This window comes from Cannabis sativa, chromosome 9 (genome assembly GCF_029168945.1).
Source record: "Cannabis sativa cultivar Pink pepper isolate KNU-18-1 chromosome 9, ASM2916894v1, whole genome shotgun sequence".
NCBI lineage: Eukaryota > Viridiplantae > Streptophyta > Magnoliopsida > Rosales > Cannabaceae > Cannabis > Cannabis sativa.
Genome location: NC_083609.1, coordinates 5,086,602 through 5,111,637, shown reverse-complemented (window position 1 = coordinate 5,111,637; position 25,036 = coordinate 5,086,602). Strand labels below are relative to the sequence as shown.

The 25,036-nt window shown below is 32.9% G+C and overlaps 4 protein-coding genes across 11 annotated transcripts; 2 read left to right on the top strand and 2 right to left on the bottom strand.

Annotated features, from left to right (window-relative positions):
• Positions 1–2,047: 2,047 nt before the first annotated feature.
• Positions 2,048–5,981, top strand: LOC133031111 (uncharacterized). 6 transcript variants are annotated; one of them, XM_061104437.1, is made up of 5 exons: positions 2,076–2,616; positions 3,062–3,120; positions 3,995–4,048; positions 5,421–5,459; positions 5,597–5,981. In XM_061104437.1, the coding sequence occupies exons 2-5, from the start codon at positions 3,082–3,084 to the stop codon at positions 5,807–5,809; spliced, it is 345 nt and encodes a 114-aa protein (XP_060960420.1). In that variant the 5' UTR covers positions 2,076–2,616; positions 3,062–3,081; the 3' UTR covers positions 5,810–5,981. The 6 variants fall into 6 exon arrangements, 4 of the variants coding, with proteins under 4 accessions (XP_060960420.1, XP_060960419.1, XP_060960422.1 ...); XM_061104436.1 differs by having other exon boundaries at positions 2,079–2,616; positions 3,062–3,133; positions 5,422–5,459; XR_009684598.1 differs by lacking the exon at positions 5,421–5,459 and having other exon boundaries at positions 2,048–2,616; positions 3,995–4,047.
• Positions 5,982–10,600: 4,619 nt separating this feature from the next.
• Positions 10,601–17,771, top strand: LOC115724191 (calmodulin-binding transcription activator 5). 3 transcript variants are annotated; one of them, XM_030653665.2, is made up of 14 exons: positions 10,601–10,768; positions 10,849–10,982; positions 11,601–11,726; positions 12,041–12,156; positions 13,052–13,140; positions 13,241–13,286; positions 13,712–13,856; positions 14,073–14,186; positions 14,295–14,356; positions 14,827–15,228; positions 15,351–16,048; positions 16,340–16,886; positions 17,004–17,303; positions 17,394–17,771. In XM_030653665.2, the coding sequence occupies exons 2-14, from the start codon at positions 10,928–10,930 to the stop codon at positions 17,439–17,441; spliced, it is 2,748 nt and encodes a 915-aa protein (XP_030509525.2). In that variant the 5' UTR covers positions 10,601–10,768; positions 10,849–10,927; the 3' UTR covers positions 17,442–17,771. The 3 variants fall into 3 exon arrangements, with proteins under 3 accessions (XP_030509525.2, XP_030509527.2, XP_030509526.2); XM_030653667.2 differs by having other exon boundaries at positions 10,608–10,768; positions 14,304–14,356; XM_030653666.2 differs by having other exon boundaries at positions 10,614–10,768; positions 10,856–10,982.
• A 1,732-nt stretch (positions 17,772–19,503) lies between these two features.
• LOC115722180 (GTP-binding protein SAR1A) lies at positions 19,504–21,177 on the bottom strand. Its single transcript, XM_030651315.2, has 3 exons — positions 20,876–21,177; positions 20,628–20,759; positions 19,504–20,099 (listed from the first exon to the last, which is right to left on the bottom strand). Exons 1-3 carry the CDS (start codon positions 21,002–21,004, stop codon positions 19,779–19,781), a joined length of 582 nt encoding a protein of 193 aa, XP_030507175.1. The 5' UTR covers positions 21,005–21,177; the 3' UTR covers positions 19,504–19,778.
• A 1,298-nt stretch (positions 21,178–22,475) lies between these two features.
• On the bottom strand, positions 22,476–24,495 carry LOC115722179 (GTP-binding protein SAR1A). Its single transcript, XM_030651314.2, has 3 exons — positions 24,187–24,495; positions 23,958–24,089; positions 22,476–23,187 (listed from the first exon to the last, which is right to left on the bottom strand). The coding sequence occupies exons 1-3, from the start codon at positions 24,313–24,315 to the stop codon at positions 22,867–22,869; spliced, it is 582 nt and encodes a 193-aa protein (XP_030507174.1). The 5' UTR covers positions 24,316–24,495; the 3' UTR covers positions 22,476–22,866.
• Positions 24,496–25,036: the final 541 nt, after the last annotated feature.

Genomic DNA, 25,036 nt, shown 5'->3' with positions numbered 1-25,036 from the left:
TGTCTTTGTAAATTAGTAAATTTGTAACTTAAACTTTGACAACTATTAAATCGTATCTCCTCAAAATAAAAACAATATTTTTTTAGTAAATCTTAAAAAATTAATTTATTTCTTAAAAAATCATTTTGAATAATTAAGAAAATTAAAACGAAATTAAAATTTTGAAACTAAATAACTAATTTAAAAAATATATTTATTTTTTTATTAAAAAAATCTATTTTGATATAAAAAAAATATTAAAAATTCAATTTTTATAAAAACTAAATTTTACGGGAACAAGTTTGAGTCTATTTTTTTTCTCTAAAATCTAGACTTGTTAAAGTAAACATAATATTTTTTAAGTTTAATTTCTATTTTTTTTTTCAAAATAATTTTGTATTTTTATTGAATTTTTAATTATTTTTCTTTATTTTTTAAGATTTGAGTTTATAAATATAAATAAGTTTGATTTTTCTTCAAAAAAATCTTAGTTTGTTTAAATTATTTATTAAAAAATTTTAGTGTTATTTTTTAAGATACATGTTTATAAATAAAAAATTTAAAAATATTTTTTTAGGAATAATTTAGGTTTATTAAGTAAACTTAATATATTTTTTAATTAATTTAATATTTTTATTAGGTTTTTTAGTAATTTTTTATTAATTTTTTCAGAATTAATAGAATATTATAACTTTTAAAATTAATTTTTTTTAATAAAAGGAGCAAAATTTTGTATTGGTCAAAGTTCAGGGGATAAAAATATTAATTTTTAACGGTAAAAGAAACAGAATCTAATAAAAGGGATATAATTATGTAACTGTTATATTTTAAGAGAAATTTTTAACAAGTAATATATTTTAAGGGACAAGATCAGGTAATGTCGAAAGTTTAAGGACAAAAATACTAATTATTCTTTAATAAAATATGATGGATAGAAAGTACACAAGAGTTGATGAAAAAAAAGTTGGTGAAATGTAATAGTTTTTCTTAATCTAAGGGTACTTTTCTTTGTTTTCTTTTATACAATTGGAAATACTATTGTATTACATATAAATATATGAATGCTACTTCTTACTTTATTGTTCATGTCATGAACGTACATGATTAACTCTATATGATACGTAAATTCAACTTAATTAATTGTCACATATCTTTTATGAATGACTCTACTACATCTATAATTAATTAATATAGATTATGAAACTAATTAATTTTATAATTATGAGAAACCCTAGATCGTGTACCACTTATAAGTTGAATCAAGTATATGGAAAAACATTGTGAATTTGTATCATAAACAAAATCAATACATGTTGTTGGATACATGTCAATTTTGAAGGTCGAACTACTATAATTTGATTTGACTATTAATTAAAAGGTAAGAAATTTTCATTAACATAGTCAATCATACAATTTTTACAATAGTGTCCTATACCAATCCTCAATATATTAATTTATTTTAGACAATAAATTTAAAGGGTACGTACTCATTTAGGTGGCATTTAGTTGGAAGTAATGAAACAGAATGGAATGGAAAGGAAATAATTTTCATTCTATTCTTTTATTTGGTTGCATCTAAAACACTTAGAATACCATTCCGATGGAATGATCTTTCCATTATTTTAGTAGAATGACTATTCTATTTTGAAATTGAAAGAAAAACCATTCGAATGCAAGATTTGAAAAAATTTAATAATTTTTTTATTATTTTTTATGCATTTTAAATTTTATTCTATTCCATTCCTATTTCAATTCTCATTCTTAATCCTATTCTTATATTTTCATTCCTTCCAACTAAACGTCACCTTAGTGTTTTATTAAAATACCAACTTAACATTATATATTTAATAATACTTGTGGGATAAATTGTAATTTAAAGCTATACATATTTAATTACTTTTTACTAAAATTTTCAAAAACTGATTATAAAATAATTAAACTTAAGAAAGAAATATTTTAAAGAATAAGAAAATTAAGACTTTACATGGTTTCACTACTACAAATTACACTATTTACGTCGGTCAACGCTACTGTTCATAGCGTTGACCGACGTGAATAGTACCCAAATAACTGACCCGTCTTTTTAAAAATGACACTAATAATATGTTATTTGCGTCTTTTAAAAAATGACGGTAAAAAATTAACTGACGAGAATAAAGGAACAAATTTTAAAATTGCTTTTCATTTTACGTCTGTTATTAACACTCGACTATTGTGTTAGCGAGGTTTTAAAAACGACACAAAATGAAATAGAAGAGACAGCAACCGACGTAATAAAATGTAAAATCCTTAAAACCTAATCAGATGCCTACTGTTCACAACCTAACTCTCTTCAAATTTGCTCTGGCGAAACAGGCGGCTCCTCTGTCCTCTTTGATACTGCGCCCAGTCGAAGAGAACCAAAGGGCTCGAGTGGATTCAACTACACCCCATCTCATCCACTTCAAAAAGTGTAATCCCTAAAAGTTGGTTTCCTCTCACTCGTGATTCTCCCTCCCTCACATTTTTCTCTCGCTATTTTTGTCGATATACCCTAAACGCATACTCCCGTCTCTCGAACCAACTCGCATTTTGTGTCCCTTGCTTCTTGGTCTGCCGCCGCCGCCGGAGTAGCCTTCACAGAGGACCATGTCACAGGTATTAAGGTTCCTTCCTCTTAGTTACTTCTATAATTTGTTTGGGTTCATTTATGAGATTTTTTTTCCTTTTCGAAACCTTAGAAGTAGGAATTTCATTTGCTTCATTGGTGAAGGCACTCTTAGTGGAGTGCACAAGTTAGAATTTTGGATGATTTGATTATGTCTGACAGTAGCTCTTTTTTTATGGATGGCTCTATTACATTCATGAGTTTTGAAAGGGTACTTCAATCTCAGAGTAATATCGATTAGATATTCTCTCAAGTTTGTGTTGTTTGTATGTTTACATAAGATGAGCTCATTGTATAATCAAGAAAATACTAGTTAGAGAAATTAAATTTAGGTCTATTTAATGATTCAGGTTATATTACGCTTGTTTATTCGTACTTTTCCTATGTAGTTTGGCTTGTGTTGATAATAGCATTAATTTATTTTCTAACTTGCAGACAATAATAAGAACATTGAGATGAAACATCCTGGAAATATTAGTTTTGGAACTACAGAGGTAGTATATAGTGGTGAGCTATTTGAATTCGACCATCACCTTAAATTTAAATCTATTTGCTGATGTTCCATTATGACTTGAGAAACTATTAGGGCCTTATTTATGAATTCAGTTAAAAAGGGTTTGTTGTTGCAGTTAAATGTTTTAAGTTGTAGAGTTCCCAAAACCATAGGGCAGAAAAAGTATTTTAGAGATTTATAGAACATTCCCAAACCCTGAAGCTCTCCTCTCTCCTTCTCTGCCATCTCCAACCCATCTCTGACGCCCATTTCTTGCCGTCGATGGCACAGGCGGACCATAGATTCAGTTTAGTACTCTATGGAATTCAATGTTTACTCATTACTCTATTTATTCTCCCGCTATTTTGAAATTTCGATTTGATAAAGTATTGAAGAATTTTTTAATAGCCTTGGTCCCTTTTTCTTATTGATATTCATGTTGATTGAGGATCATTATTTGGTAGATCATGAGTGCTGGTCCTTCACAAAAGATCATTATTTCATTTTTTTTTTCTTTCTTTTGATTTTAGGTTGGTCCCCCATTATGTCGCTTTTCAATTTCTTGTAAAACCAGAGATTTTAATTATTGTTGAAAAATTACTCAATTAGCCATATATATCGAATATAAATTTTGAGTTGGTTATTATATACGTTTCATTCTACTGTGATATGCTACCTCTGATTTTGTATAAGCCATGCATGCATTTCTCTTGATATGTGCTTAATTTTTAATTTAGTCATTTGTTTTGGTGCGCATTCAATGTTTGAGGTAAACTGCTTTTGCATAAGATTTATTTATCATTGCAAGTATTGTTCTCATCCCTTTGATCTGATTGTAGTTCTTGTATCGTTGTGTGTTTGATGTGAATGAACAGTTGGAGCTTGCTCAGAGCGTAAAAGATTCGTCGAATTGTCAAGTGAAAATAAGGTTTGAATTCATTATTTCTTAGTCTAATATACTACATTTCTCAGGTTTCGTCTTTTGATATTACTAAGATTTAAGGTAAACAAAATTATACTAGTGTTTGAAATTTGAATAGTTTATACATTGCTGTCCTATTTGGTAGTTTTTCACTTGTAATTACCATATATTTGCATATTTTTTGGGGACAATTGGTCCCATATTAGTTAATACATTGTTGGCCTATTTGATAGATTTTCACTTGTTTATATTTGATGCATAAATAATATAAGCTAGCTATATAGCTACTGCATTAATCTGAATCTATAACTACATATTTTTTTCACGTAGTAGTTTTTCACTTAGCTGATCTTAAGATATAGAGTAGACCACATCGAAGAAATACTAAAAGCCTACTAATTACACACATAATTAGGCTTCCTCATTATTTTATTTCAACTATTCGGTTCTTTTCTTTCTTTCAACTTTTGTTCTTTTGCTTTTTGTATTCACCTTAAGTTTTGCTTTTTCAAGACTAATAGAATTTTAAGTGGAGAAACGTATTTCAATAATTGCAAATTTTAAGTTAGAAAAATTGATACCATAGCCATTAGCCGATAATTACTTTATTCTTCCTATTTTTTTTTTCTCATTACTCTTTTTCTGGAACACAATCAAAACTAGTATTTAGTAATCCATTCCATTACTCTTTTTTAATTTTCTGATATTATTATTATTATTGTTTGTTGATGTTGTAGTAGTTTCCTTCTTTTAATTAAATTCTTGATGAAATACATATACGTTCATGGTGCATATTGGTTACGTGCTCAGGATCATGGTGTTATTTTTCACCCATGTAAACTATGTGAACCTATACACACATGAACACAACAAACTATTAAAAGATTATATTCTTATTATGAAATACATGATCAATTCTTAGATATATTTATATTTGCTTAGAATTCATTAGTACTTAGTACTTACTTCACTCCTGCCTATAGAGGAAGACTAAGAAAATATAGGCTATTAAAAACAAAGAACCACTGGTGCTCTTCATTATATTTATGAAAAGGGCTCTCATGTAATGTGGTGAGACTTTATTATTAGAATTCTAGCTAGTACCACCTACATATAGTTGTTTAGAGCTTGCATATTCGTAATTTGGTGCATTGCTTTATATAGCTAGAGATTATCAATGAGTAAATTCCTAAATAATAATAATACAAAAATAAGTTTTTTTTTTAATTAATGAGATTTGATTTGAATGCATTTGTATAATTTATCCAGCTTTAAGAAAAATATTACGACGCTATAAGCTGTTCAATGTATTATATATATATTAATTAATGTGATGACTAATGTTTACTGTCTACTTGTTTTTTTTTTTTTTGTGCTGGGATGAAATTATCAATCGGATGGATGTTTTGAATCCCCAGGTATGCCATTCATTGTTTATTAAGATAATAAGCTTATGATTATCGTTAAGTATTTATTCAAACAAGAGATAGCATTCATTGAATCCACAGGTATGCCATTCATTTTTTTCTCTGTGTTATGTTTTGTATATGTGAAGAGAAGAGATAGATCGACTGAAGTTGGACTGTCTACAAAGAAAAGAGGAGAATTCGAAGGAAATCACTGGAAATGGCCATTAATAATGACTGGAGCTATTCTTGAAATCTCTAGCTGTTCCCAGCCGATACAAGTTAATGGCTCTTCAACTTTGACACTGCATCCTACACTGTGTTTGACACGCTCTTGGATTCAAGCTACATATGCTTGGTGATCTTGGGGTTTCCTACTGTTTGTAGCTGAAATTTCAGAGTGGAGACTCAACTCAGTGTACTTAACAAGAAAATGACAAAAGGAATATTTTGTATACTAACACAATTTTGGTATTATGTGATTAGTTAAAAGAGTTGATTACTAATTTTATATAAGTTTTAAAAATGTTATTATAATTTTTTTTTGTATTATGTATTTACTATTATATAGAATGATTCTAAAATTTGATAATGTAGGTGGGAAAAATTGCATGAAAATTTACAATTTTTCTTTACCTACACTTGTGCTTCATTTTATAAATGACGCAATATGTTAAAAAAAAAGTATTTTGGCAATTGATATGACATTTTTGAACCGACATAATAAGTTTTTTGTGACAGTTTTAAAATGCCATGAAAGATTTAGCGTCATTTTTTAATCGACACATAAAATAAAATAGAAAAGTAAGTATTTAGCGTCGGTTTATAAATGTCGAAAATTTTTTTTTGCGTCGTTTTGAAAATGACGCTAATAAAAACTATTTGCGACTACGGTATATACGTCGGTTTTATAAACCGACGTAAATTCTTTAAGTGACACTTAAAAACCGACGTGAATTATACTTTTTGTAGTAGTGTTTAGACGGTAATGAATCTTGCTCCACGAGCTAATATTATTGAGCTAAAAAAGCTTCAAAGTATCTTTACAAAAATATTTTTGTCCTAGCAGATGAACCCTAATTCTTAGCATTTTTCTCAGAATTGATTTGCAGCTGATCCCCTTGCATGAGGGGATACTGTTATATATATCGGGTAGAACCGAGTATTGATGAACTCGAACCCGGTAGGGTTTGAAGTTGTCAACTAGGCCCACAAATAGGGTAAAATACAATATATATTGACTTCAGATTGATTGGGTGACACCCAATTCATGAAATAACGGTCATCCATACGAGTGAGGACCGATTATATATGATGCCACGTGTCGCAAGTTGTTGTACTAGTGATGAGAATGTCAGATAATATGTCACTGGACAAAAGGATTGTTGCATTTTGGTGGTGTGCGCACTCTTTGGGCTTGACGTAGGGGACAAATCCCTGACATGGTGGGACCCCATGTCTGGAGGACGTTACATAAGATGATATTCGAAAGCTTATGGATGTCTCTTCAATTACCCGTATCTGAATTACTACTGCATCAATATTGATCTTGATGGATCATTTGCCTTTTGGGCCAAACATTATTTCTCGAATCATAGTGGCCTGGCCTCGTCACGTCTGTAGGCTGACCTTACATCCGAATTCAAAGTCGTAGCTTGACTCCGTAACTGGGTTTACTTGCTAACTTGATTGGGCCTGCTAATATTAACTTTGGACATTAGAAAATGCACACGCCATCTATCTAAAAATATGGATAACATTTACCCCCAAGCCTTCAGGGCTCGAGAGTCATGGAGGCTTGTAGCCTACTCCCAGATTCACTATTGGATACGGACCCATGAATAGGTACAACCTCTTAGGATTCTATAGTAGTAAATGGTGGAGGCTTGCAATCTTTTTGTCTAATGGAAATGGAGTACATGTGTCATGAATCTTTTGGTCCGTGCACACTACATGCCTTGAAAAAGCGTGTGAAGCCTGAGGATGTGAAATGACGGCTAACTCATGTCAGCAGGATTTTCGAGGTGAATGTCATCATAAGACGACCTCGATCCCGCATACATCATTAACTGCTACCCTTCCCTATTCTCAAACTGTTAGATCTCTTTTATGTTTTCCAAATTTTAATATGGGTTGTCAGATTAAAAGTACATGGATCACCACTTTGTATATATAGAGTGAGGATTGACTAGTTACCACTTTCGTCATTTTAAATTTCTAAGTTCAAAATTTCCAAAGGGAAAAAATTTCCCAAGAGAGAAGAAATCCTCAAATATTTACTAATGAATGTCCAATATCATAAAAGAAATTCTTCACATTCTGCTTCACATTCGATCAAGACTATAGCTAGACACACCACCCCTATCCCTCACCATAGACCCTTCAAAGCCATCGAAGTCGCTGGGTTTTCAAGCAAATGTCGACGAACTACTAGGACGTGCTCAAGATTTTCAAGCAAGGCTCTTACGTCTCGATCAAATCCCCCTGACTATAGTTTTCATAAGTAAGTGTTTCTTACTTCAAACTTATATTTAAATTTATGTCGAAGTCGCTGCGTCTAAAGAGGAGATTGTAGATGTATAGCCATGATGTTTAGGGTTTGAGTGGGTTTTTATTGCAAACTTTGTTGTGTAGGGCAGTTCTTAGGATATGTGTTTTGCTTGTGAAGCTTTTAAGTTAATTAAGGCAAATTTGCTCAGTAGTTTGCTCTGTATTGGTGGTATATATGCTTTATAAACACTGCATTTTCTTTTGTCTAGGTCTCTTTTGGTGTTAGACAGACCATTTTGTGATCTTTTGCTTTGTATTCTTGTGTTCCTGATCTTATTATCCTGGAGTAATGTTCCTTGGAGAACTTGCTTCCGGATGTTGGGTCTAGCAGGAACCTCTCCAAATAGTTATAGGGACTATATTTGTTTTTTCTTATCAAAAGGACTATATTTGTTAGTGTATGGTATTAACGACTTGGTTTCGCCTTTTTTTTCTTTTTTCAGTTTTTGCGATGGCCGAAGCAAATAATTTCGCAAAATAAATGATCATAGACCACAAAGTGGAGCTGGCTTGAGAAACCATTAGCGTGGAGTAGAAAGTAACAGCCAATCCATCTTAGTGGGAGATGGATCAATATAAAAATAAAATTCTGATAAAATAACTCTAATTTTTAGAGTTATCAAAGACAAAACAAAAGGTTATAATAGAGTTGTCTTAAATAAAAGGTTTTGTTGACTCAAAAATTAGGACTGAACTTCTAAGCCACACCCGCTCGCTAAATTGATGAGAATAAAAAAGTTGTAAAATAATTATAAGAGAGACACAACAAATTTATAGTAGTTCACTCTCTATATCGCGACAGTAATGAAGCTACAACTACTTTGAGTTATTTTTCATGAGATGGTATTATAGAAAAAGACTAAATATCAAAAGCTCCAATTTATAGAGAAAGAAACTAGAGAGAGAAGTTCTGACCTTGTGGGTAGTTTTTGAACTTGAAAAATGAGCTAAGGGAGCTCTCCTTTTATAGGTGAAGGAGACCCACAAAAAATAAGAGAAAAATATATTTTTTCAACCTAAGCTAATAATCTAACGGTGAAAATTATCTCTTGGTGGTGATAGCCATTTTTTGGAGCCCGACGAGTCATGCTGAGGGTAACTTAGAGCTTATTTTCGTAACTCTCTTGGAGTAAAATTTGACGATGATAGCTTCAGAATTACGATTTGAGTGTGATACATGACTTGATAGATAATTGAATTATCTTCGAAACACAAGTTGAATCGCGTCAATCAGATCAATATAGTGAGTTATGATTATTTTACTGAAGTCAGTTCATGACCCAACGTCCAGGTTGATATCCAGCAGCCAGGTTGACATAACGTCCAAGGGATGTAATTTAAGATGCCTAGCTGATATTTTGACATCACTCAGTCTATTTTTGTATCCTGGTGATGTTGGTCACCAGTTCTCGGAGATGTTGTTGTTCTGCAAAAATAAGAGACTCAAAACTCTTCATTTCTTAGAGTTTTTCATGTTGGAAATGAGAAATGTGAAGTTGTGAATTTGACTTCTCTGACTTCATGGATATTAGTTATTGTGAAATACTAGATTGACGATCGAAACGAAATCAAAATCAGATAAACAGAACCCAACGCACCAGGCCATTTGTCAACCTCAGCGTTGGGTGTCATATTCCCAAGCTCTCAGGATCTCGTTTTAATACTTCCAAGGTTCTTGATGAGATAAATAATCTTACATAAATAAAATTAACTGCATTAGTGATCCAGTTCTCCAACATGGCTAAACACTGAACTACTAAAATTATTGAGTCTAGTTCAGTCCAATCCTATCTGCCAAACATATCCTTAAATAAAAAAAAATGAGTATTGCTATGAGGCACTCATAGTGCCTAGCACTACGATGAAGTGTTATCGTATAATTAGTTAGTAATATTCTATAATATTTATAGGCTAATTAAGATTTTTGCCCCCTGAACTTTGACATGTACCAAATTATGTCCCCTGAACTTTTAAGGTCATTAAAAATGCCCCTGAACTATTGAGATTGTTAGATTTAAGGACTTTTGTCTAATTTCATTCAATTTTACTATTTCAGTGATTATTTATGTACTAAACCATGCTCCCTAAACTTTGATATCTACCAAATCATGCCTCTCAACTTTGACATATACTAAATAATGCCTTTGAACTTTCATCCATATTAGACTTTTTTATTAAAATTAGAAAAAAGTCCTTAAATCCAATAATCTCAATTTTTAACGACCTTAAAAGTTCAGGGAACATGATTTAGTACATGTTAAAATTAAGAGGACATAAATCTCAATTAGCCATATTTATAAAAGTAAAATAAGTGGGAACTAATATGTCACATTCAAAACAAAAAATAGTATAAAGGACAGAATGAGCAGTCATCAGCTGATCCTTTCACCAGTGTAACACTAACACATGTACAATGTACAGTAACACTATTTAATAAATGAATTATTGCTATTTTTCACTTTTTTTTTTTATTTTTTTTAGTAACAACAAAAGAATAAATACATATATTTTTTTAAAACAAACAAATAAATAATATTATTTAAGTAAATAAATAAATAAATAAATAATAATAAATAAAAAGTACAGCGCTTAAAAGTCGTCTTCTCTTTTATGATATGCAATGTATGTATGTATATGTCTGTGTGACCATTTTTAGTTGCAGTGAAAGAGAAAACTGATCACTTTCATTAACCCTTTTTCTTCTCAATTTTCTCTCCTCCTCCATTTCAGACTATACACTTTCGTTTCTTCCTTCCTTTCTTTCTTATCAAGTAAGTTTTCATCAATTATTATTGTTTTATCCATCTAATCAGTCGATTTTGAGTTTGATTCTGTATTACTCTTTTTCAAGATTGAAGGGTTTAGATGGGTTTAAGGTGTATAATATTGGGTTGAAGTTTTGAGATAGAATTAAGGACGATTTTTCCACAATGGAAGGAGGACAGCTCGTGGATTCGAACATTCATGGATTCCACACTTTGCAAGGTACGTACGACGTGGTCTCTCTCTCTCTCTCTGATATTTTCTTGTGTGTAAATGCGTAATTTTGTGCTCTTTGGACTGATAATTGGGTTTTTTTTTCTTCTTCTTTGTCTTGATTGTACTTGTCTCTGTTATTTGATTTCAATTTTTTTTATTAGCACAAAACTTAAATTATATATGGTTTCTTTTACTGAACTGAGGAGTGACCAAACTGCATGGGATTTTTCTGTAAGAGTGAGAAAAGTAATTTTAAATTGTGAAAAAAAAAGTGCCTTTTTTTATTTGGGATTTCATGTTTTCTATGGAGGAAGTATACATTTGGGTGTATTTTCTTTGTTTTGAGGATTCGACTGAATTAGGCTGATTGAAGGGGTTTATAGTCTGTATAGTGTAGATTTTTAAGTGTTCAATCTGTATATTATTGAGTTCCTCATGTTCTACTTTTGTCTGGTTAATTTTTTTGGGTTATGTTGTTCTTTATGTCGATTCCTTTTATTTGGATGTTCTGTTAGTTTTTGTTTGTTACCTCGGAGATAAGCTCAATAAGTTTTGACCTGATATGCATGTGTGCTTAAGAGAATAAAAAGTTATTTTGTACAATAAGTTTGAATTTTATTGCAGATTTGGATGTTCCAACCATCATGGCTGAGGCCCCGAGCAGATGGCTTCGCCCGAATGAAATTTATGCAATGTTGTCCAATTACAAATATTTTACCATCCATGTCAAGCCAATGAACTTACCTAAAGGTAACTACATATTTCTCATGTTTGTTGTAATGTATTGTTTTTTTCTCTATGGTTTAGCTCCATAATCTTCCATTTATGTCCCTGTTATTCCTTGGATTATTCGTTCATAATTAGCTCACAGTTACCTTAGTTTGTGCATTTCACCTTTTCCTTTTTATTTGAATCGACATTGTATAATAGAATAGAAGCTATTATGAAGAGGAGTTTGCAATGCTGCATTAAATTGTAAACGTAAACATATATGCTGACATCCTGACACAAGAACTTTTGATTTTGGTCCAATTTCTTTGCTTTTGATCTGTGTGATATAACAGGTGGCACTATCGTACTATTTGATCGTAAGATGCTTAGGAACTTTAGGAAAGATGGTCATAACTGGAAGAAGAAAAAGGATGGGAAGACTGTTAAGGAAGCTCACGAACACTTAAAAGTGAGTTTTACTTCCTCAATATGTTATCTTTATCCTATTACTCATTCGTGTTATATGGAGTAGTGAACGGACTGGGTTGATGATGCTCTTTTTTCCAATATTTACAGAATTGTTTTCCTGGGCCTACTATTGTGACATGTTTGCTGTTATTATGTGGATGCTTAAAAATGCATTAAATCTCTGGATGGATAAATCTTTCTACTGATGATCGGCCTTCCAAATGCATGAATTGTTACAATTGTTTGTATATAATGACTATACGGGCTTATCTATGTTCATATATGATTGGTATTTCTTGCTAGTCATTCAAAACTTTGTTGCTAACTACCCAGTCTAAGTTGACTTCCGGTTAATGGGGGTTTTGGATGATTATAAAATTGATTTGTTAAAAAGAAGTTTGTGTGAGCTGTTCTATGTACCATTTTTGTATCTTATTATTAGGCATGCATTCGATTACTTTATAGCTCTTCCCGTTTAATTTTTGGAAAGTGATACCCTCAGCTGGAAGGGTGAGAGTAGAAGATGTGGAGTTTAGAACATAGGAATTTGGACTGAGGTTGGTAGGAATTTGGACTGAGGTTGGAAGTTAAGAGAGGTTACAAGTTGGGGCAGCTTTGTCAGGTTCTGGTGGTAGAAAATCTTGTTTCAATTTGTACAGAGAGATATGTATGTATGTGTATATATATATATTGTATCTCTAAAATGTTTATCTTCGGTACCACCTATTTGATCTCTGGATATTTAACTGAGCAGGGGCCTTTTGATTACTAATTTTTTAATTGGTTGACATTAGTCTTGCTTTCATGGACTGAATCGTCTTGAAATAACATTCCCTCATTAGAAAACTATGATTATACATTCATTTGCCTTCTTTCATTTTTTTGCAACTGTACAGGTTGGTAATGAAGAAAAGATACATGTGTACTATGCACATGGCCAGGATTCCCCAACCTTTGTTCGGAGGTGTTATTGGCTACTTAATAAGTAAGTGAATTTTTGTGCTTCATCTATTAGTCTACTGTCTCGTGTAAACAAACTCTATCAGTTCAGTACCATGTAAAATTCATTGTTAATTTTATTCCAGGAGTCTAGAGCACATTGTCCTTGTTCATTATCGAGAAACACAAGAGGTTAGTATTCTTTTTAGCCTATCAGTAGTTGATTCAAAGTATAATTGAGTAAATATCTATTTATTCTTCTTTTGATTTTTATATGGCAGTATTATGTTACTTCAATAATTCAATAACTTTCACTGGAACTTGTTTTAAATTAATAGAGAGAAGTCCAGTATAATGAAACTAGTAATACTAATTTAATATACAAAAAAACTGTACACTCTTGGTGCAAGGTTCTTAAGGCTTGGAAGAAAATAATTTTTTCTTTGGCTAATTGTCTTGAGAATGGAAATCTTAGCCTTACATGGGAATGGATGTACTCATAGCTGGCAGAATAAGCTATTCGAAACACCCAATTTAGACTCATTTTGTCATTTTTGCTCTGTGCTCTAAACTATGTGCCTAACCTTACTTTTGGCTCTGATTTCATTATGATACAGTCGCAGGGATCTCCAATCACTCCTTTGCATACACCTGTATATTCACATTCTAGTTCTTCGCCTGATCCACATGCTCGAATTTTATCAGATGAACTTGATTCTGGTACTAAAAATGCACATTATGACGCTGGAGAAGAACATTTAGGTGCACTCTCTACTTAACTATACAGTGTTTCTGTCTTGGCTGGTTATTTTGAAGTCTTATAGAAACAAATCTTGTTCATAATATAACCCTGCATTATAATGTGATTTTGATCAATTTGAAGTAGTCCTCCTATAATGTAAAGTCATTTTTTTTGGTTCCCCTTAAATAAGTGATTCTGCAGTGCTTCTCACCCTTTGCTTTTCTGTGGATCAACAGAGTCTGGGAACACTTCAACTGACAAAATTTATGAGCAGAGCCTACATGATATTAATACACTTGAATGGGATGAACTTCTTGATCCAAATGATCCGATTAACTCAGCATTGGGAGGTAACTGACCAAGACCATTTATTAGTAGAGGTTGTGATAAGGAATGTATTGACTCTTTTTTCCTTTTGTCCTTTTTTTTGTGGGGGTTGGGATTATTTTTTAATGTAGCACATACAGTTTCATGCTTCAACCAGCAGAATCAAGGTGTTGGAAATGGCTTCTCGAGTGGTGTAAGTTCTATCATTTGAGGTTCTTTATTCCTAGGCTCAATTTTCTTGTCCCCTTCTATATAAGTAGTTTATCTACCGCTGTTCGTTTGAGTTGTGTAGAGATTATAAGAAATGGCTAGCTGTTTCAATTACACAACATCAACTTGTTTGGTTGGTGACAGCAATGATAGTTTTCATGTCGTATTTTTATGATGTGCCTACCAAATTAAAATCATTCGAAACATCAATTCTAGTGGCTAATATTGATTCGCCATTGATCACATGTTTTCTTCTCTAGCTAGGAAGCTACTAGACCATTGCAAATGTTTTTTCGCTTCAGCATTTGCATTATAAAACCTTCTCTCTCTCTCTCTCTCTCTCTCTCTCTCTCTCTCTCTCTCTCTCTCTCTCTCTCTCTCTCTCTCTCTCTCTCTCTCGGGGAGGTTAAGTTTTTTTTTGTAACGGATCAATCTTCTGGGTTGCCTATTCAGGGAGCTATGCACTCTTCTTTTGATCATTCGACCAATCCGAATGCTATGAGTGGCAACATGCCTGGTGATCTCCAAAACAGTGTTTATGTTCAGAATATGGGAGCCCAAATGAATTCAGATTTCCAGAAAAGGGATTCTGTTGGAGTTGTTACTGGTGAGTCAGACCTTTTGGCTAACAATGGATTGCAGAGCCAGGACAGTTTTGGGAGGTGGATAGACGGCATTTTGATTGAATCTCCAGGCTCTGTAATCGATCCATTGCTTGAAACATCAATTTTGCCAGCTCAAGATTCATTTGTTTCTCCAGCAACTGGTCATAATCTTCAATCTTCTGTTCAAGAGCACATGTTTAATATAACTGATGTGTCACCTGAATGGGCTTATTCAAATGAAAAGACAAAGGTATTGTTATGTATGCATTTATACAAAGTTTGGAGAATGTTTCGCAGCTTTCTTGCTTTTGCCAAGATAAGTAACGATTCATTTCCTATATTTTTCTCAGTGACATTTTAATTTTCTTGCAGATTCTAGTCACTGGCTTCTTTCATGAACAGTATCAACAGTTTGCAAAGTACAACCTACTTTGTGTCTGTGGTGATGTATGTGTTCCTGCCGAATTTATTCAAATTGGGGTGTATCGCTGTTTGGTTCCACCACATTCCCCTGGATTCGTAAACCTTTTTCTGAGTGTAGATGGCCACAAACCCATCAGCCAAATTGTAAATTTGGAATATCGTGCCCCTGTAATTAGTGAGCCAGTTACTACTTTGGATGTGAAGAACAACTGGGATAAATTTCGACTGCAGATGCGGCTTGCACATTTACTTTTCTCCTCATCTAAGTGCCTCAACATTCTATCTAGTAAAGTATCACCTATTACACTGAAGGAGGCAAAGAAGTTTGTGGAAAAAATTCCCAACTTTCCTAAAGCCTGGGATAAGTTCATCAATTCAACTGGAGATGGGAAAACTCTGTTTCCACAAGCACAGGATAAACTATTCAATCTCATTTTAAGGGACAGGCTGAAAGATTGGCTAGTTGAAAAAGTCATTGAGGGGTCTAAGCCCACTGAATTTGATGTTCACGGTCAAAGCATAATCCATCTATGTGCCATTCTTGGATATTCATGGGCCATCCATTTGTTTTCAATGGCAGGTTTGTCACTGGATTTTCGCGATAAGCATGGTTGGACAGCTCTACATTGGGCAGCTTATAATGGAAAGTATGATATTTCTTCATTTTTGTAGTTTTCTTTTCAATTAAAGAGGAAGCAAGGGGGGAGGACAGGGTGGGGGAGTATTTTTATAATGTTTTCCTTCTTATTTTCTTTATAAAATTAATAATGTAATAATCAGGAGTTCAATTTTCTTGCTCTTCTTTAGCTCTTTAAATTTTACAGGGCTTTGATCTCTCTCGCGAGGTTGCTTATCACGTCTGTCTGATTTTCATTTGTTTTATTAACATTGCTTGAATCGCTAGATCATTTCTTAACCCGTAAATATTTCATTGACAGTGACAAAATGGTGGCAGTTCTTCTAACCTTAGGAGCAAAGCCAAACTTGGTAACGGATCCCACTTCAGCGAACCCTGATGGATGTACAGCTGGTGATCTTGCATTGTTGATGGGTCATGAAGGCTTAGCTGGTTATCTTTCAGAAAAGGCTTTGGTAGAACAATTTAAGGATATGACCATAGCTGGAAATGCTAGCGGCACCCTTGATACTAATGCAAATGACACTGTATACCCTGAGACTCTCAGTGAAGAGCAGGTGTATTTGAAGGATACTTTGGCTGCTTATCGCAACGCTGCTGATGCAGCAGCACGTATACAGGTTGCCTTCAGGGAGCATTCATTGAAAGTTCGAACTAAAGCAGTTGAGGGTTCCTCTCCGGAGGAAGAAGCACGCAGTATAATTGCAGCAATGAAGATTCAGCATGCCTTCCGCAATTTTGAAACCCGGAAAAAGATTCAAGCTGCTGCTCGCATACAATATAGATTTCGTTCTTGGAAGATTCGTAGAGATTTTCTTAACCTGCGCCGCCAAACTATAAAAATCCAGGTGACCATTGGTTGAAAATTGTGTTTCTGAACTATTAATAAGATCCATGAGGCTGAATGAACAAAGTACTTTTGAGAGCCAAGAAAACCTAATGATTTTTCTATTTCTCCAATGCAGGCTGCTTTCCGGGGATTTCAAGTACGAAGGCAGTACAGAAAAATTCTCTGGTCTGTTGGAGTCCTTGAAAAGCTTGTTCTGAGGTGGCGTTTGAAGAGAAAGGGCTTTCGAGGACTCCAGGTTCCCCCAGTCGAAGAACAGGGCAGGGAAAGCGACACCGAAGAAGATTTCTATAAAGCTAGCCAGAAACAAGCTGGCGAACGCGTCGGGAGATCAATGGTGCAGGTGAAGAATATGTTTGCTTCAACGAAAGCACAAGAAGAATATCACAGGATGAAAGTTGCACATAATCAAGTCAAGGTTAGTGATCTTTAACATGATATTCTCAGCATAATAACACTTCAAAGTCTGCATATCATTGATCATTTTATAATGTTTTGTTTTCTACAGCTCGAATATGAAGACCTTTTCGATCCTGATTCCGACATAACCAGTTGAAGGAAGACAAAAACAGCCACAGGTTTCACTTATTAGCTTCAGACAAAATGTGAATGAATGAATATAGGCATGTATCAAAGTTGACCTACGTCTGCAGTTGTGTAGCCTGTAAATATTGTAAATGCTTAGAATTATGTTATATCAGATCTGCCCTTTAGTCCCTTTTTAAACTATATTTTAACGTTTTAAGGGGTCGTTTCAGTGTCCAACTTTTAATGTCTTTTTTTGGTTTTTGATTTTCTTGTTAATGGGTTCACTGACTTTAGGCTAATATTTTGCTAATGGTATGAACTATGAAGGTTGACAGACCACAAGCTTGCCTTTTTAGCATCTCCTGGCTACTTGATTGTCAATATGCAAAACCTGTTGTTTTCCAGCTAATAAACAAACAGAGAGCAAATTCGACTTGTTTGGTTCTTCTACATCTTCGGAATTAAGACTCCTCAGCATAGCATTAGATGAGATATTATGTGCTGAACGTATCATTAAAATATATTTTTTTAAAAAAATTACTATAATGCTCTTTAAATGAAAATTAAGACTTCAAATAAACCAATTGAAAGTTCAGTCAGGATAATAAGAAGCTCTTGCCAAGAAATGAGACACCTAGACTACTACGAATGGCTTGCACTACAACAAGATAATCTATTTCGAGAACTACATTATGCCACTCACATTTCTTAATTCAACTCAATGCTTCTTTTAACTCCCAACACCTCAACCACATCCGGGTCTAAATACAAATAGTGCACTTGGAAATAGATTCAAGGAAAGTACCATAATGATTCCGAGCCACATAACTAAGGATATGGCAATTAAGGTTTTTAAAAACTACAGCATTCACATTAATCTTGATCATATTTTTACCTGGTTTAGTCCAATGCTCTACCCCATCATTAAGAGTCATGAAAATCATCCAAGGGTCCATGTTATTACTTTGAGCATTCAACCATTGATCAAGAACGAGCTTAAAAGATACTGCAACACCCTCCACCGTATTCACTTTCCTTCTCCAAACAAGATCATTACGAGAATTACAAAAAGACTAACAGAGCATAGCAACCGCCATAGTATCATCACAAGAGTCAAAAAGCTTTGCAATCACCCCAAGAAACTGTTTTCAGCAACAGTCCACACCCTCATCCCAAGCCAAATCCAACAGCTATGAGCAAAAGAACAACAAACTAAAGAATGAAGAATAGTCTCAATCCCAGAATGACAACTTCCCACACTTCTTTTGTAATGAATAATGTCAATATTACTTAACAAGCATTGTCAAATTAAAATCACCAAGCTTATGAAAACCCAACCTCCATTAGATTTATCCACACACATCCTCTCCCAACTCATCTAAGAAATCTTCATGCCTTGAGTGAGAATTAGAGTATTTCCACCAAAAGCGACTCATCATCCATCCTAATTCCTCATGCATGCCTTTACGTAACAAAAACACTCCTATTGCATAATTAGGCAAAGCTTGAACCACAAAATTCCATAAAAATTCCTTACCATCTCTTGACAATAACTTGCCTTCCCAATTTTGTATACGCTTTCGAATTTTTTTAGTCAAAAATTAAGAATAGCATTCTTATTACGACTCATAGCACTAGGCAGCCCAAGCCCAAGATAAGTAAAAAGCTCACCACTCTCAACAATGCCCATCAGTGAACAAATTTGAGTATTGTCTAACCACCTCGTATTAGTACTAAACAAAAAGTATGATTATTTAAAGTAAATACTTAACGGGTTGTGTTGAGTTTAGGGATTGTATATGCTAGATAATATAATATTGGAGAAAATTTTGGTCAAAACAAATACACAAGTTTTTCAGTATTTTATTTTTCTTAAATCAACAAAGTACAAAATCCAAGAGGTGAATTTTTAGGTGGAAGTTGAAGTTGGTGTCGGTGTGTAATAAATAAAATGAGATTTGTGTGCATACATACAGACCATGGCTCCTTGTTTGTGACGACCTTAAGGTTGTTGTTAGGTATAAGTGGTCCACACTCTTCTCAAAACAAGACAAGACAATACCCCATAATTTCCTTCTTACACCCAAACAAAAAAGAAAAAGAGAATTATTACTTGGTGAGTATCATAGTCCACAAATTGTAAATTTGCTAAATTTACCTCTATAATAAACAAACATTACTTTCTTTAAGGATCCAAAACTAGAAATGGGAACTTGTAACATTGAAAAAGTCAAGGGACTGGTGGCTCTAGATTTCCAAAGCTACAAAAGCAAAAGCTAAAATTACTCTGTTTTTACATGAACACTATGCTTAAACATGGGCTTGAATGGCCACAATCTTGCTCATGTCATAACCCAATCTTAAACTACTTGATGTATTGAGACAGCCACTTGAAGCCTTCTCCATAACCCATCTTCCGGACAATGCTGCACATGAAAACCTCAATGGGACGAATATCGGAATCAGATAGATTGAGCTTGTCCTTTCCGGTTGTCAAGTTAGTGAGGCCTAAATAGTAACGCAGCTCATCTTCTGAGGCAGCATAAGGTATGTCAATCTTGTTCCCCAAGATGAGAAATGGAACTGTGGCTAGAGACTCGTCGGTGAGGAGAGCATCGAGCTCCTTTTTCGACTCTCCAAACCTCTCCTTGTCGAAAGCATCGACTAAGTATATAACAGCATCAACCTGAATTGTCAATATGAAAACAAAGATGAGCAAAGATGAAACATGTCATCCCAACAAGAACAGAAAGAGAAACACTATAAAATGTTACTACTATAGTAAATGAAAGAGTCTTTCTTCATTCTATAGCCACTTGGGGCATCCTGAAATGGTTGGTTAGGTGAGTTTTAGAGTTGGTATTTGAGTTGGTTAAATGTATCTTGAAGAAGAAGAACATTCAAAGTTAAAGAGTTTTGCCTATAGTCAAACATAACATAATGAAGAGATAATAACATTTTACATTAATAAAGAAGGTTCAATGGTCCAACAATCAAGATAGACTTCATCGTTTTTAACGACAACCTTTCAAAAAATAAAAAATAACCAACCAAATGAACAAATAAATTAATTTCAAACATTGACTGTACTGTTTAGTCTATAAATAAACCAGTGCCCAAAACTATAAAACTAGAGTTTGAATTTTATAAGTAAAACCCACAAGTGTCACCACCACCACCATTGATCAACCTCATAGAGTTTATGATTATATACCTTAGCGTAATAGTCCTTCCACACTCTGCGAGCGATCTGATGACCACCCAAATCAAAAGCTTTGAACTTGATTTGCCCAATACTCAATTCTTCTGAAGTTGGGTACTGCGTTGGTTGATGCTGAACTAATCTCTGTGTTTAAAAAAAGAAAAACTATTAATCTTATATTCAATCAAAACAACATATTATGCTCCTTCTTCTACTTAGATTTTCCATGTAATATAAAAAAAAAGGTTAAAAATGAATACCTCATCCTTTAACATGTGAAGCAAGGTGGTCTTTCCAGCATTATCAAGCCCCAAAAACAAGATCTTAGCTTCCTTTTGCCAAAGACCAAGTGATGCTAGAACCCCATAAAACCAATCAACCAAAAACATCTCCTTTTTTCTATAACTCGATCAAGAAAAATGAAACAGCAACCTCAGCCTATAAGGAGAACAACCCAGATAAAATCAGACCGAAAAATTGAAACCCAATGAACGGGAAGAGATTTGGTGGAAGAAAACGAGGGAAATCCAAATGCCGGAGAGTTATTTCTGAAAGATTTTCCGGGAGAATTATATATAGTGAGAAAGAGGGTGATACCGATGACTGGTTTGGCCGGTTGTAATAGGCATTCGGTGTGTTTTAGGTGCTGACGTGTAAAGTGATGATGGTATTAGTCAGTTTAATATCTTACGTGGACAAATTTTATTGGAGGATACTCGTCATTACTTGTGTGCTTGTCCACTAGACTAGTCGTCTATTTAGAAACCGGTTAACTTTTTTTCAAAAAGAAAAAAAAAATAAAAAACAATATATTTTCGAGTAAATACCATTTTGCACCCTTTGTTTTGCAAAAGTTACCAATTAGACCCTGTGTTTTATTAAATGACAAAATAGACCTTGTATTTTCTAAAATAGTACAAATAGGACCTTGAATTGATTTTTTGTCAAAATAAAATTTAATTATAATCCGATCTAAAAGTGCTATGACAAAACTGTTTATATTTTTTGTATCTGTTCGTATTAAGCATTGTCTTTAAGTTGGTTGTATTAAAAAAAAGTTGTCAAAAATTAAGTTCAGGGTCCTATTTTTACTATTTTAGAAAATACAGGATCCATTCTGTCATTTAATAAAACACAGGGTTCAATCTATAACTTTTACAAAACACAAGGTCCAAAATAGTATTTACCTTATATTTTCTTTCAGAGTAATTATATAATTTTGATTAAAAAAATAAATAAATAAATAATATTATATAACTCCAAATTCAAAAAGGAAAAAAGAATAGTCTTTGTTTTTTTTTAAAAAAAATTATTTACTTATAATTTCTTTTTAGAAAATTTTGTTATTATTAAAGAATCGAATCCATTATAACAATAAAATAATTGAATAAAGTAGGAATAACCCTCAATTTGTTTGCATCACGATTAACATGAAACACTATTGTTCTAGAAAATTTTGAAAGAAGAATAAAAGTGTCATCTACAAAATCATAAATGACCATTTCTCAAGCCATTTACTTATAATTATTCATTAGCATTTTATAATATTCATGAAAAAATACCATAATTTATTTTGATATTTTATTAGTTTTTAATTATGATTAAAATGTGAAATAATTTAGATTGTCATAAAGAAAATCCACTTTTAAAGTAAAATAATGTATACTCTTTCCTTAAAAATAATAATGTATTCGAAAGATTTTTATAAAATATACAAAAAAAAAAAAAAAAAAAAAGCTTAAGTAAATATAATATTATGCTCAATATAGGCCGCCACTAGAGTATTTAATACTTACCATATAATTAAAATTGAATTTAAATTTGAAGGAAAAGAAAGCAACTATACTATAAACTATAAAGTTGATCAAAATTTAAGTAGACTTTTTTATTTAAGTAAAATGAAAGCAAGAAAATAATATTTATTGAGATTCCATACAATGTAAGCCAAGAACAATAATAATGATGCTAAACAAAAAGTCACAAGAGTTTAAAGCACAAACTTTCAGTCCCAACATTAGCAATGAATCAAATATTGTTACCTCCTCCAACCCAATAAAATGGAAAGCAAAAAAAAAAATTATGAAAAGAAAAAATTATAAAATCTCTGTTGGGATATGAATCGTGGTGAGTCACTGCAACCTAACAGCAGAAAAAAATTTCCCACGCAAATACAGAAAAGCTAATAACAATAATAATAATGATGATGATGATGTTTTTGCTTATCTCCCCCTAACTCTTCTTTCTTTCTTCCCTATTTGATGTATTGAGATAGCCATTTGAAGCCATCTCCATATCCCATCTTGCGAACAATGCTGCACATGAAAACTTCAAGAGGCCTAACGTTGGACTCGGTGAGATTGACCTTCCCCTTCCCGGTTGTGAAATTGGTCAGCCCCAGATGGTATCGAAGCTCGTCTTCTGAAGCTGCATATGGGATGTCAATCTTGTTGCCCAAAATCAGAAATGGTACAGTGGCGAGGGACTCGTCTGAAAGGAGTGCATCGAGCTCTTTCTTTGACTCGGCAAACCGCTCTTTGTCATAGGCATCAACTAGGTAAACTACAGCATCAACCTGTTTGATGAGAAACAGAAAGGAAAGGCAATGTAGCAGAGTTTAGTTCTTTGACATGTGATTATAGTTTCATAACGAGAAAAGGACTCTTTCGATGTTCTTCCTAACTATAACATAATAACTAATCTGACATGCTTACAATAGTAAGAACTAGTTTTCAGTCATTTTCTTCATGTATCTTGATTTGGTTCAGACATTACCTTTTACAAGTATCAAAATGCTGTGGCAAAAACACTTGACAACATAAAAGCATGATTAGCTTCCAAAAGGAAGACATGTATGGAAAACTAGTATCAAACACCTCTAGTAAATATAGTGAAAAAAAGGTACTTATCAGCAAAACTTTCCTGGACAATTTTTGAGATAGCCATGAAACAGATAAAACATGGAATTTTAGCTTAAATTGCTTTGGTAACATCTTTTGAATTTCAAAAAGTCTCAGTTTTTGTCATATGAAAAAGATTAACAATCAACACAACTGAAATGCACTAAGATGCTGGTTGTACATAACAATGTCTCATTATCCCAACATATAGGGGATTTTGCAAAATGACTAAATTTATATTTAGGAAAGAAACAAAAATTAAAAGGTGAAATCCAATGCTAACACCAGCAAGCAAAGGTTTTTTAACTTTGAGATCAAAACAAACAAGAGCACAAATCAAATTCAGCTCACAATTCAAATCTAATAATTAGTTAAGAAAATAAGAACAAGAAAAACATTGAGAAGAAAACCCAATATATGGCAAAAGAAAAGAACATGGATTTACCTTAGCATAGTAATCTTTCCAGACTCTACGAGCGATCTGGTGACCACCCAAATCAAAAGCCTTGAACTTAATCTTCCCAATGCTCAATTCCTCGGAGGTGGGATGCTGGGTCGGCTGATGCTGCACTAATCTCTGAAACCCAACCAAACCCAGTTCCAAATTGTCAAAAAAAAATTACCCAGAAAAAGAAATCTACACGAAAATTAGAGAAACAAACAAACAAACAAACCTCGTCCTTCAACATATGGAGAAGGGTTGTCTTGCCAGCATTATCAAGGCCTAAAAAGAGAATCTTTGCCTCCTTTTGCCATAGGCCAAGAGAAGCGAGAACCCCGTAGAACCAATCTAACAAAAACATGGTATGAGAAAGAGAAGCCCAGATCGGAGAATTGATGAAAGAGATCGCTTGAAGCAGAGATCGAATCTGGGTTGAAGGGGAAAAAGGGGTAGGAGGAGTTATTGAGTTGTTGAGTAGTAATAGAATACAATAGAAGTCGTAGAGGTGTGATTTTCTTCTCCTGAAAAGGTATTTATATATATATCGAACATTTTTAAAAATACACTTACCTATAAATATTAATTTATTTTAAAAATATCAAACAATCTAATTTTAATCGAATAATGAAATTATAAAATTTGAATTTCTATATTTAATTTAATTACTTGATTAAAAAAATATTAAAAAATATATCTTTTTACACCTTATCAAAAATATTTAACTCAAACTCAATTTTTTCTTTTTTTATTTTTCTTGCTAAAAGATTTTTTTTTTTACGGATGTAACAATGTCAGCCCATATAATATAAAAATTAGAAACTTTTTTAATTAGATAGAAAAATTAAGCATAAAAACTCAAAATTTTTTAATTTTACCTATTTATGGGTAATACACATTAAAAATGCATCCCCATATATATATGAGTTGGTCTCTTCTTCTCACCTACGTTATTCAATTTCAATAGTTCCGTCGCCTCGTCTTTCATCATTATTTAATTATTTTCTTTAACAATAATTCTCTTAAACATTTTACACTATTAAATTAAGTTGTATTTTATGTAGTACTTGTTAATAATAGTTTTG

Bases quoted from the DNA above. Each gene is read 5' to 3' on its own strand.
- LOC133031111 (XM_061104436.1), top strand. From the start codon at position 3,082: ATGAAACATCCTGGAAATATTAGTTTTGGAACTACAGAGGTAGTATAT. The intron at 3,134-3,994 runs GTGAGCTATTTG...GTGAATGAACAG, and splicing joins TACAGAGGTAGTATATAGTG to TTGGAGCTTGCTCAGAGCGT. The intron at 5,460-5,596 runs GTATGCCATTCA...GTATATGTGAAG, and splicing joins TGGATGTTTTGAATCCCCAG to AGAAGAGATAGATCGACTGA.
- LOC115724191 (XM_030653665.2), top strand. From the start codon at position 10,928: ATGGAAGGAGGACAGCTCGTGGATTCGAACATTCATGGATTCCACACT. The intron at 11,727-12,040 runs GTAACTACATAT...GTGATATAACAG, and splicing joins GCCAATGAACTTACCTAAAG to GTGGCACTATCGTACTATTT. The intron at 14,357-14,826 runs GTAAGTTCTATC...TTGCCTATTCAG, and splicing joins GAAATGGCTTCTCGAGTGGT to GGAGCTATGCACTCTTCTTT.
- LOC115722180 (XM_030651315.2), bottom strand. From the start codon at position 21,004: ATGTTTTTGGTTGATTGGTTTTATGGGGTTCTAGCATCACTTGGTCTT. The intron at 20,760-20,875 runs GTATTCATTTTT...TTTTAAACACAG, and splicing joins TTCACATGTTAAAGGATGAG to AGATTAGTTCAGCATCAACC. The intron at 20,100-20,627 runs GTATATAATCAT...TTGACAATTCAG, and splicing joins GGAAGGACTATTACGCTAAG to GTTGATGCTGTTATATACTT.
- LOC115722179 (XM_030651314.2), bottom strand. From the start codon at position 24,315: ATGTTTTTGTTAGATTGGTTCTACGGGGTTCTCGCTTCTCTTGGCCTA. The intron at 24,090-24,186 runs GTTTGTTTGTTT...GTTGGGTTTCAG, and splicing joins TCCATATGTTGAAGGACGAG to AGATTAGTGCAGCATCAGCC. The intron at 23,188-23,957 runs GTAAATCCATGT...CTCATCAAACAG, and splicing joins GGAAAGATTACTATGCTAAG to GTTGATGCTGTAGTTTACCT.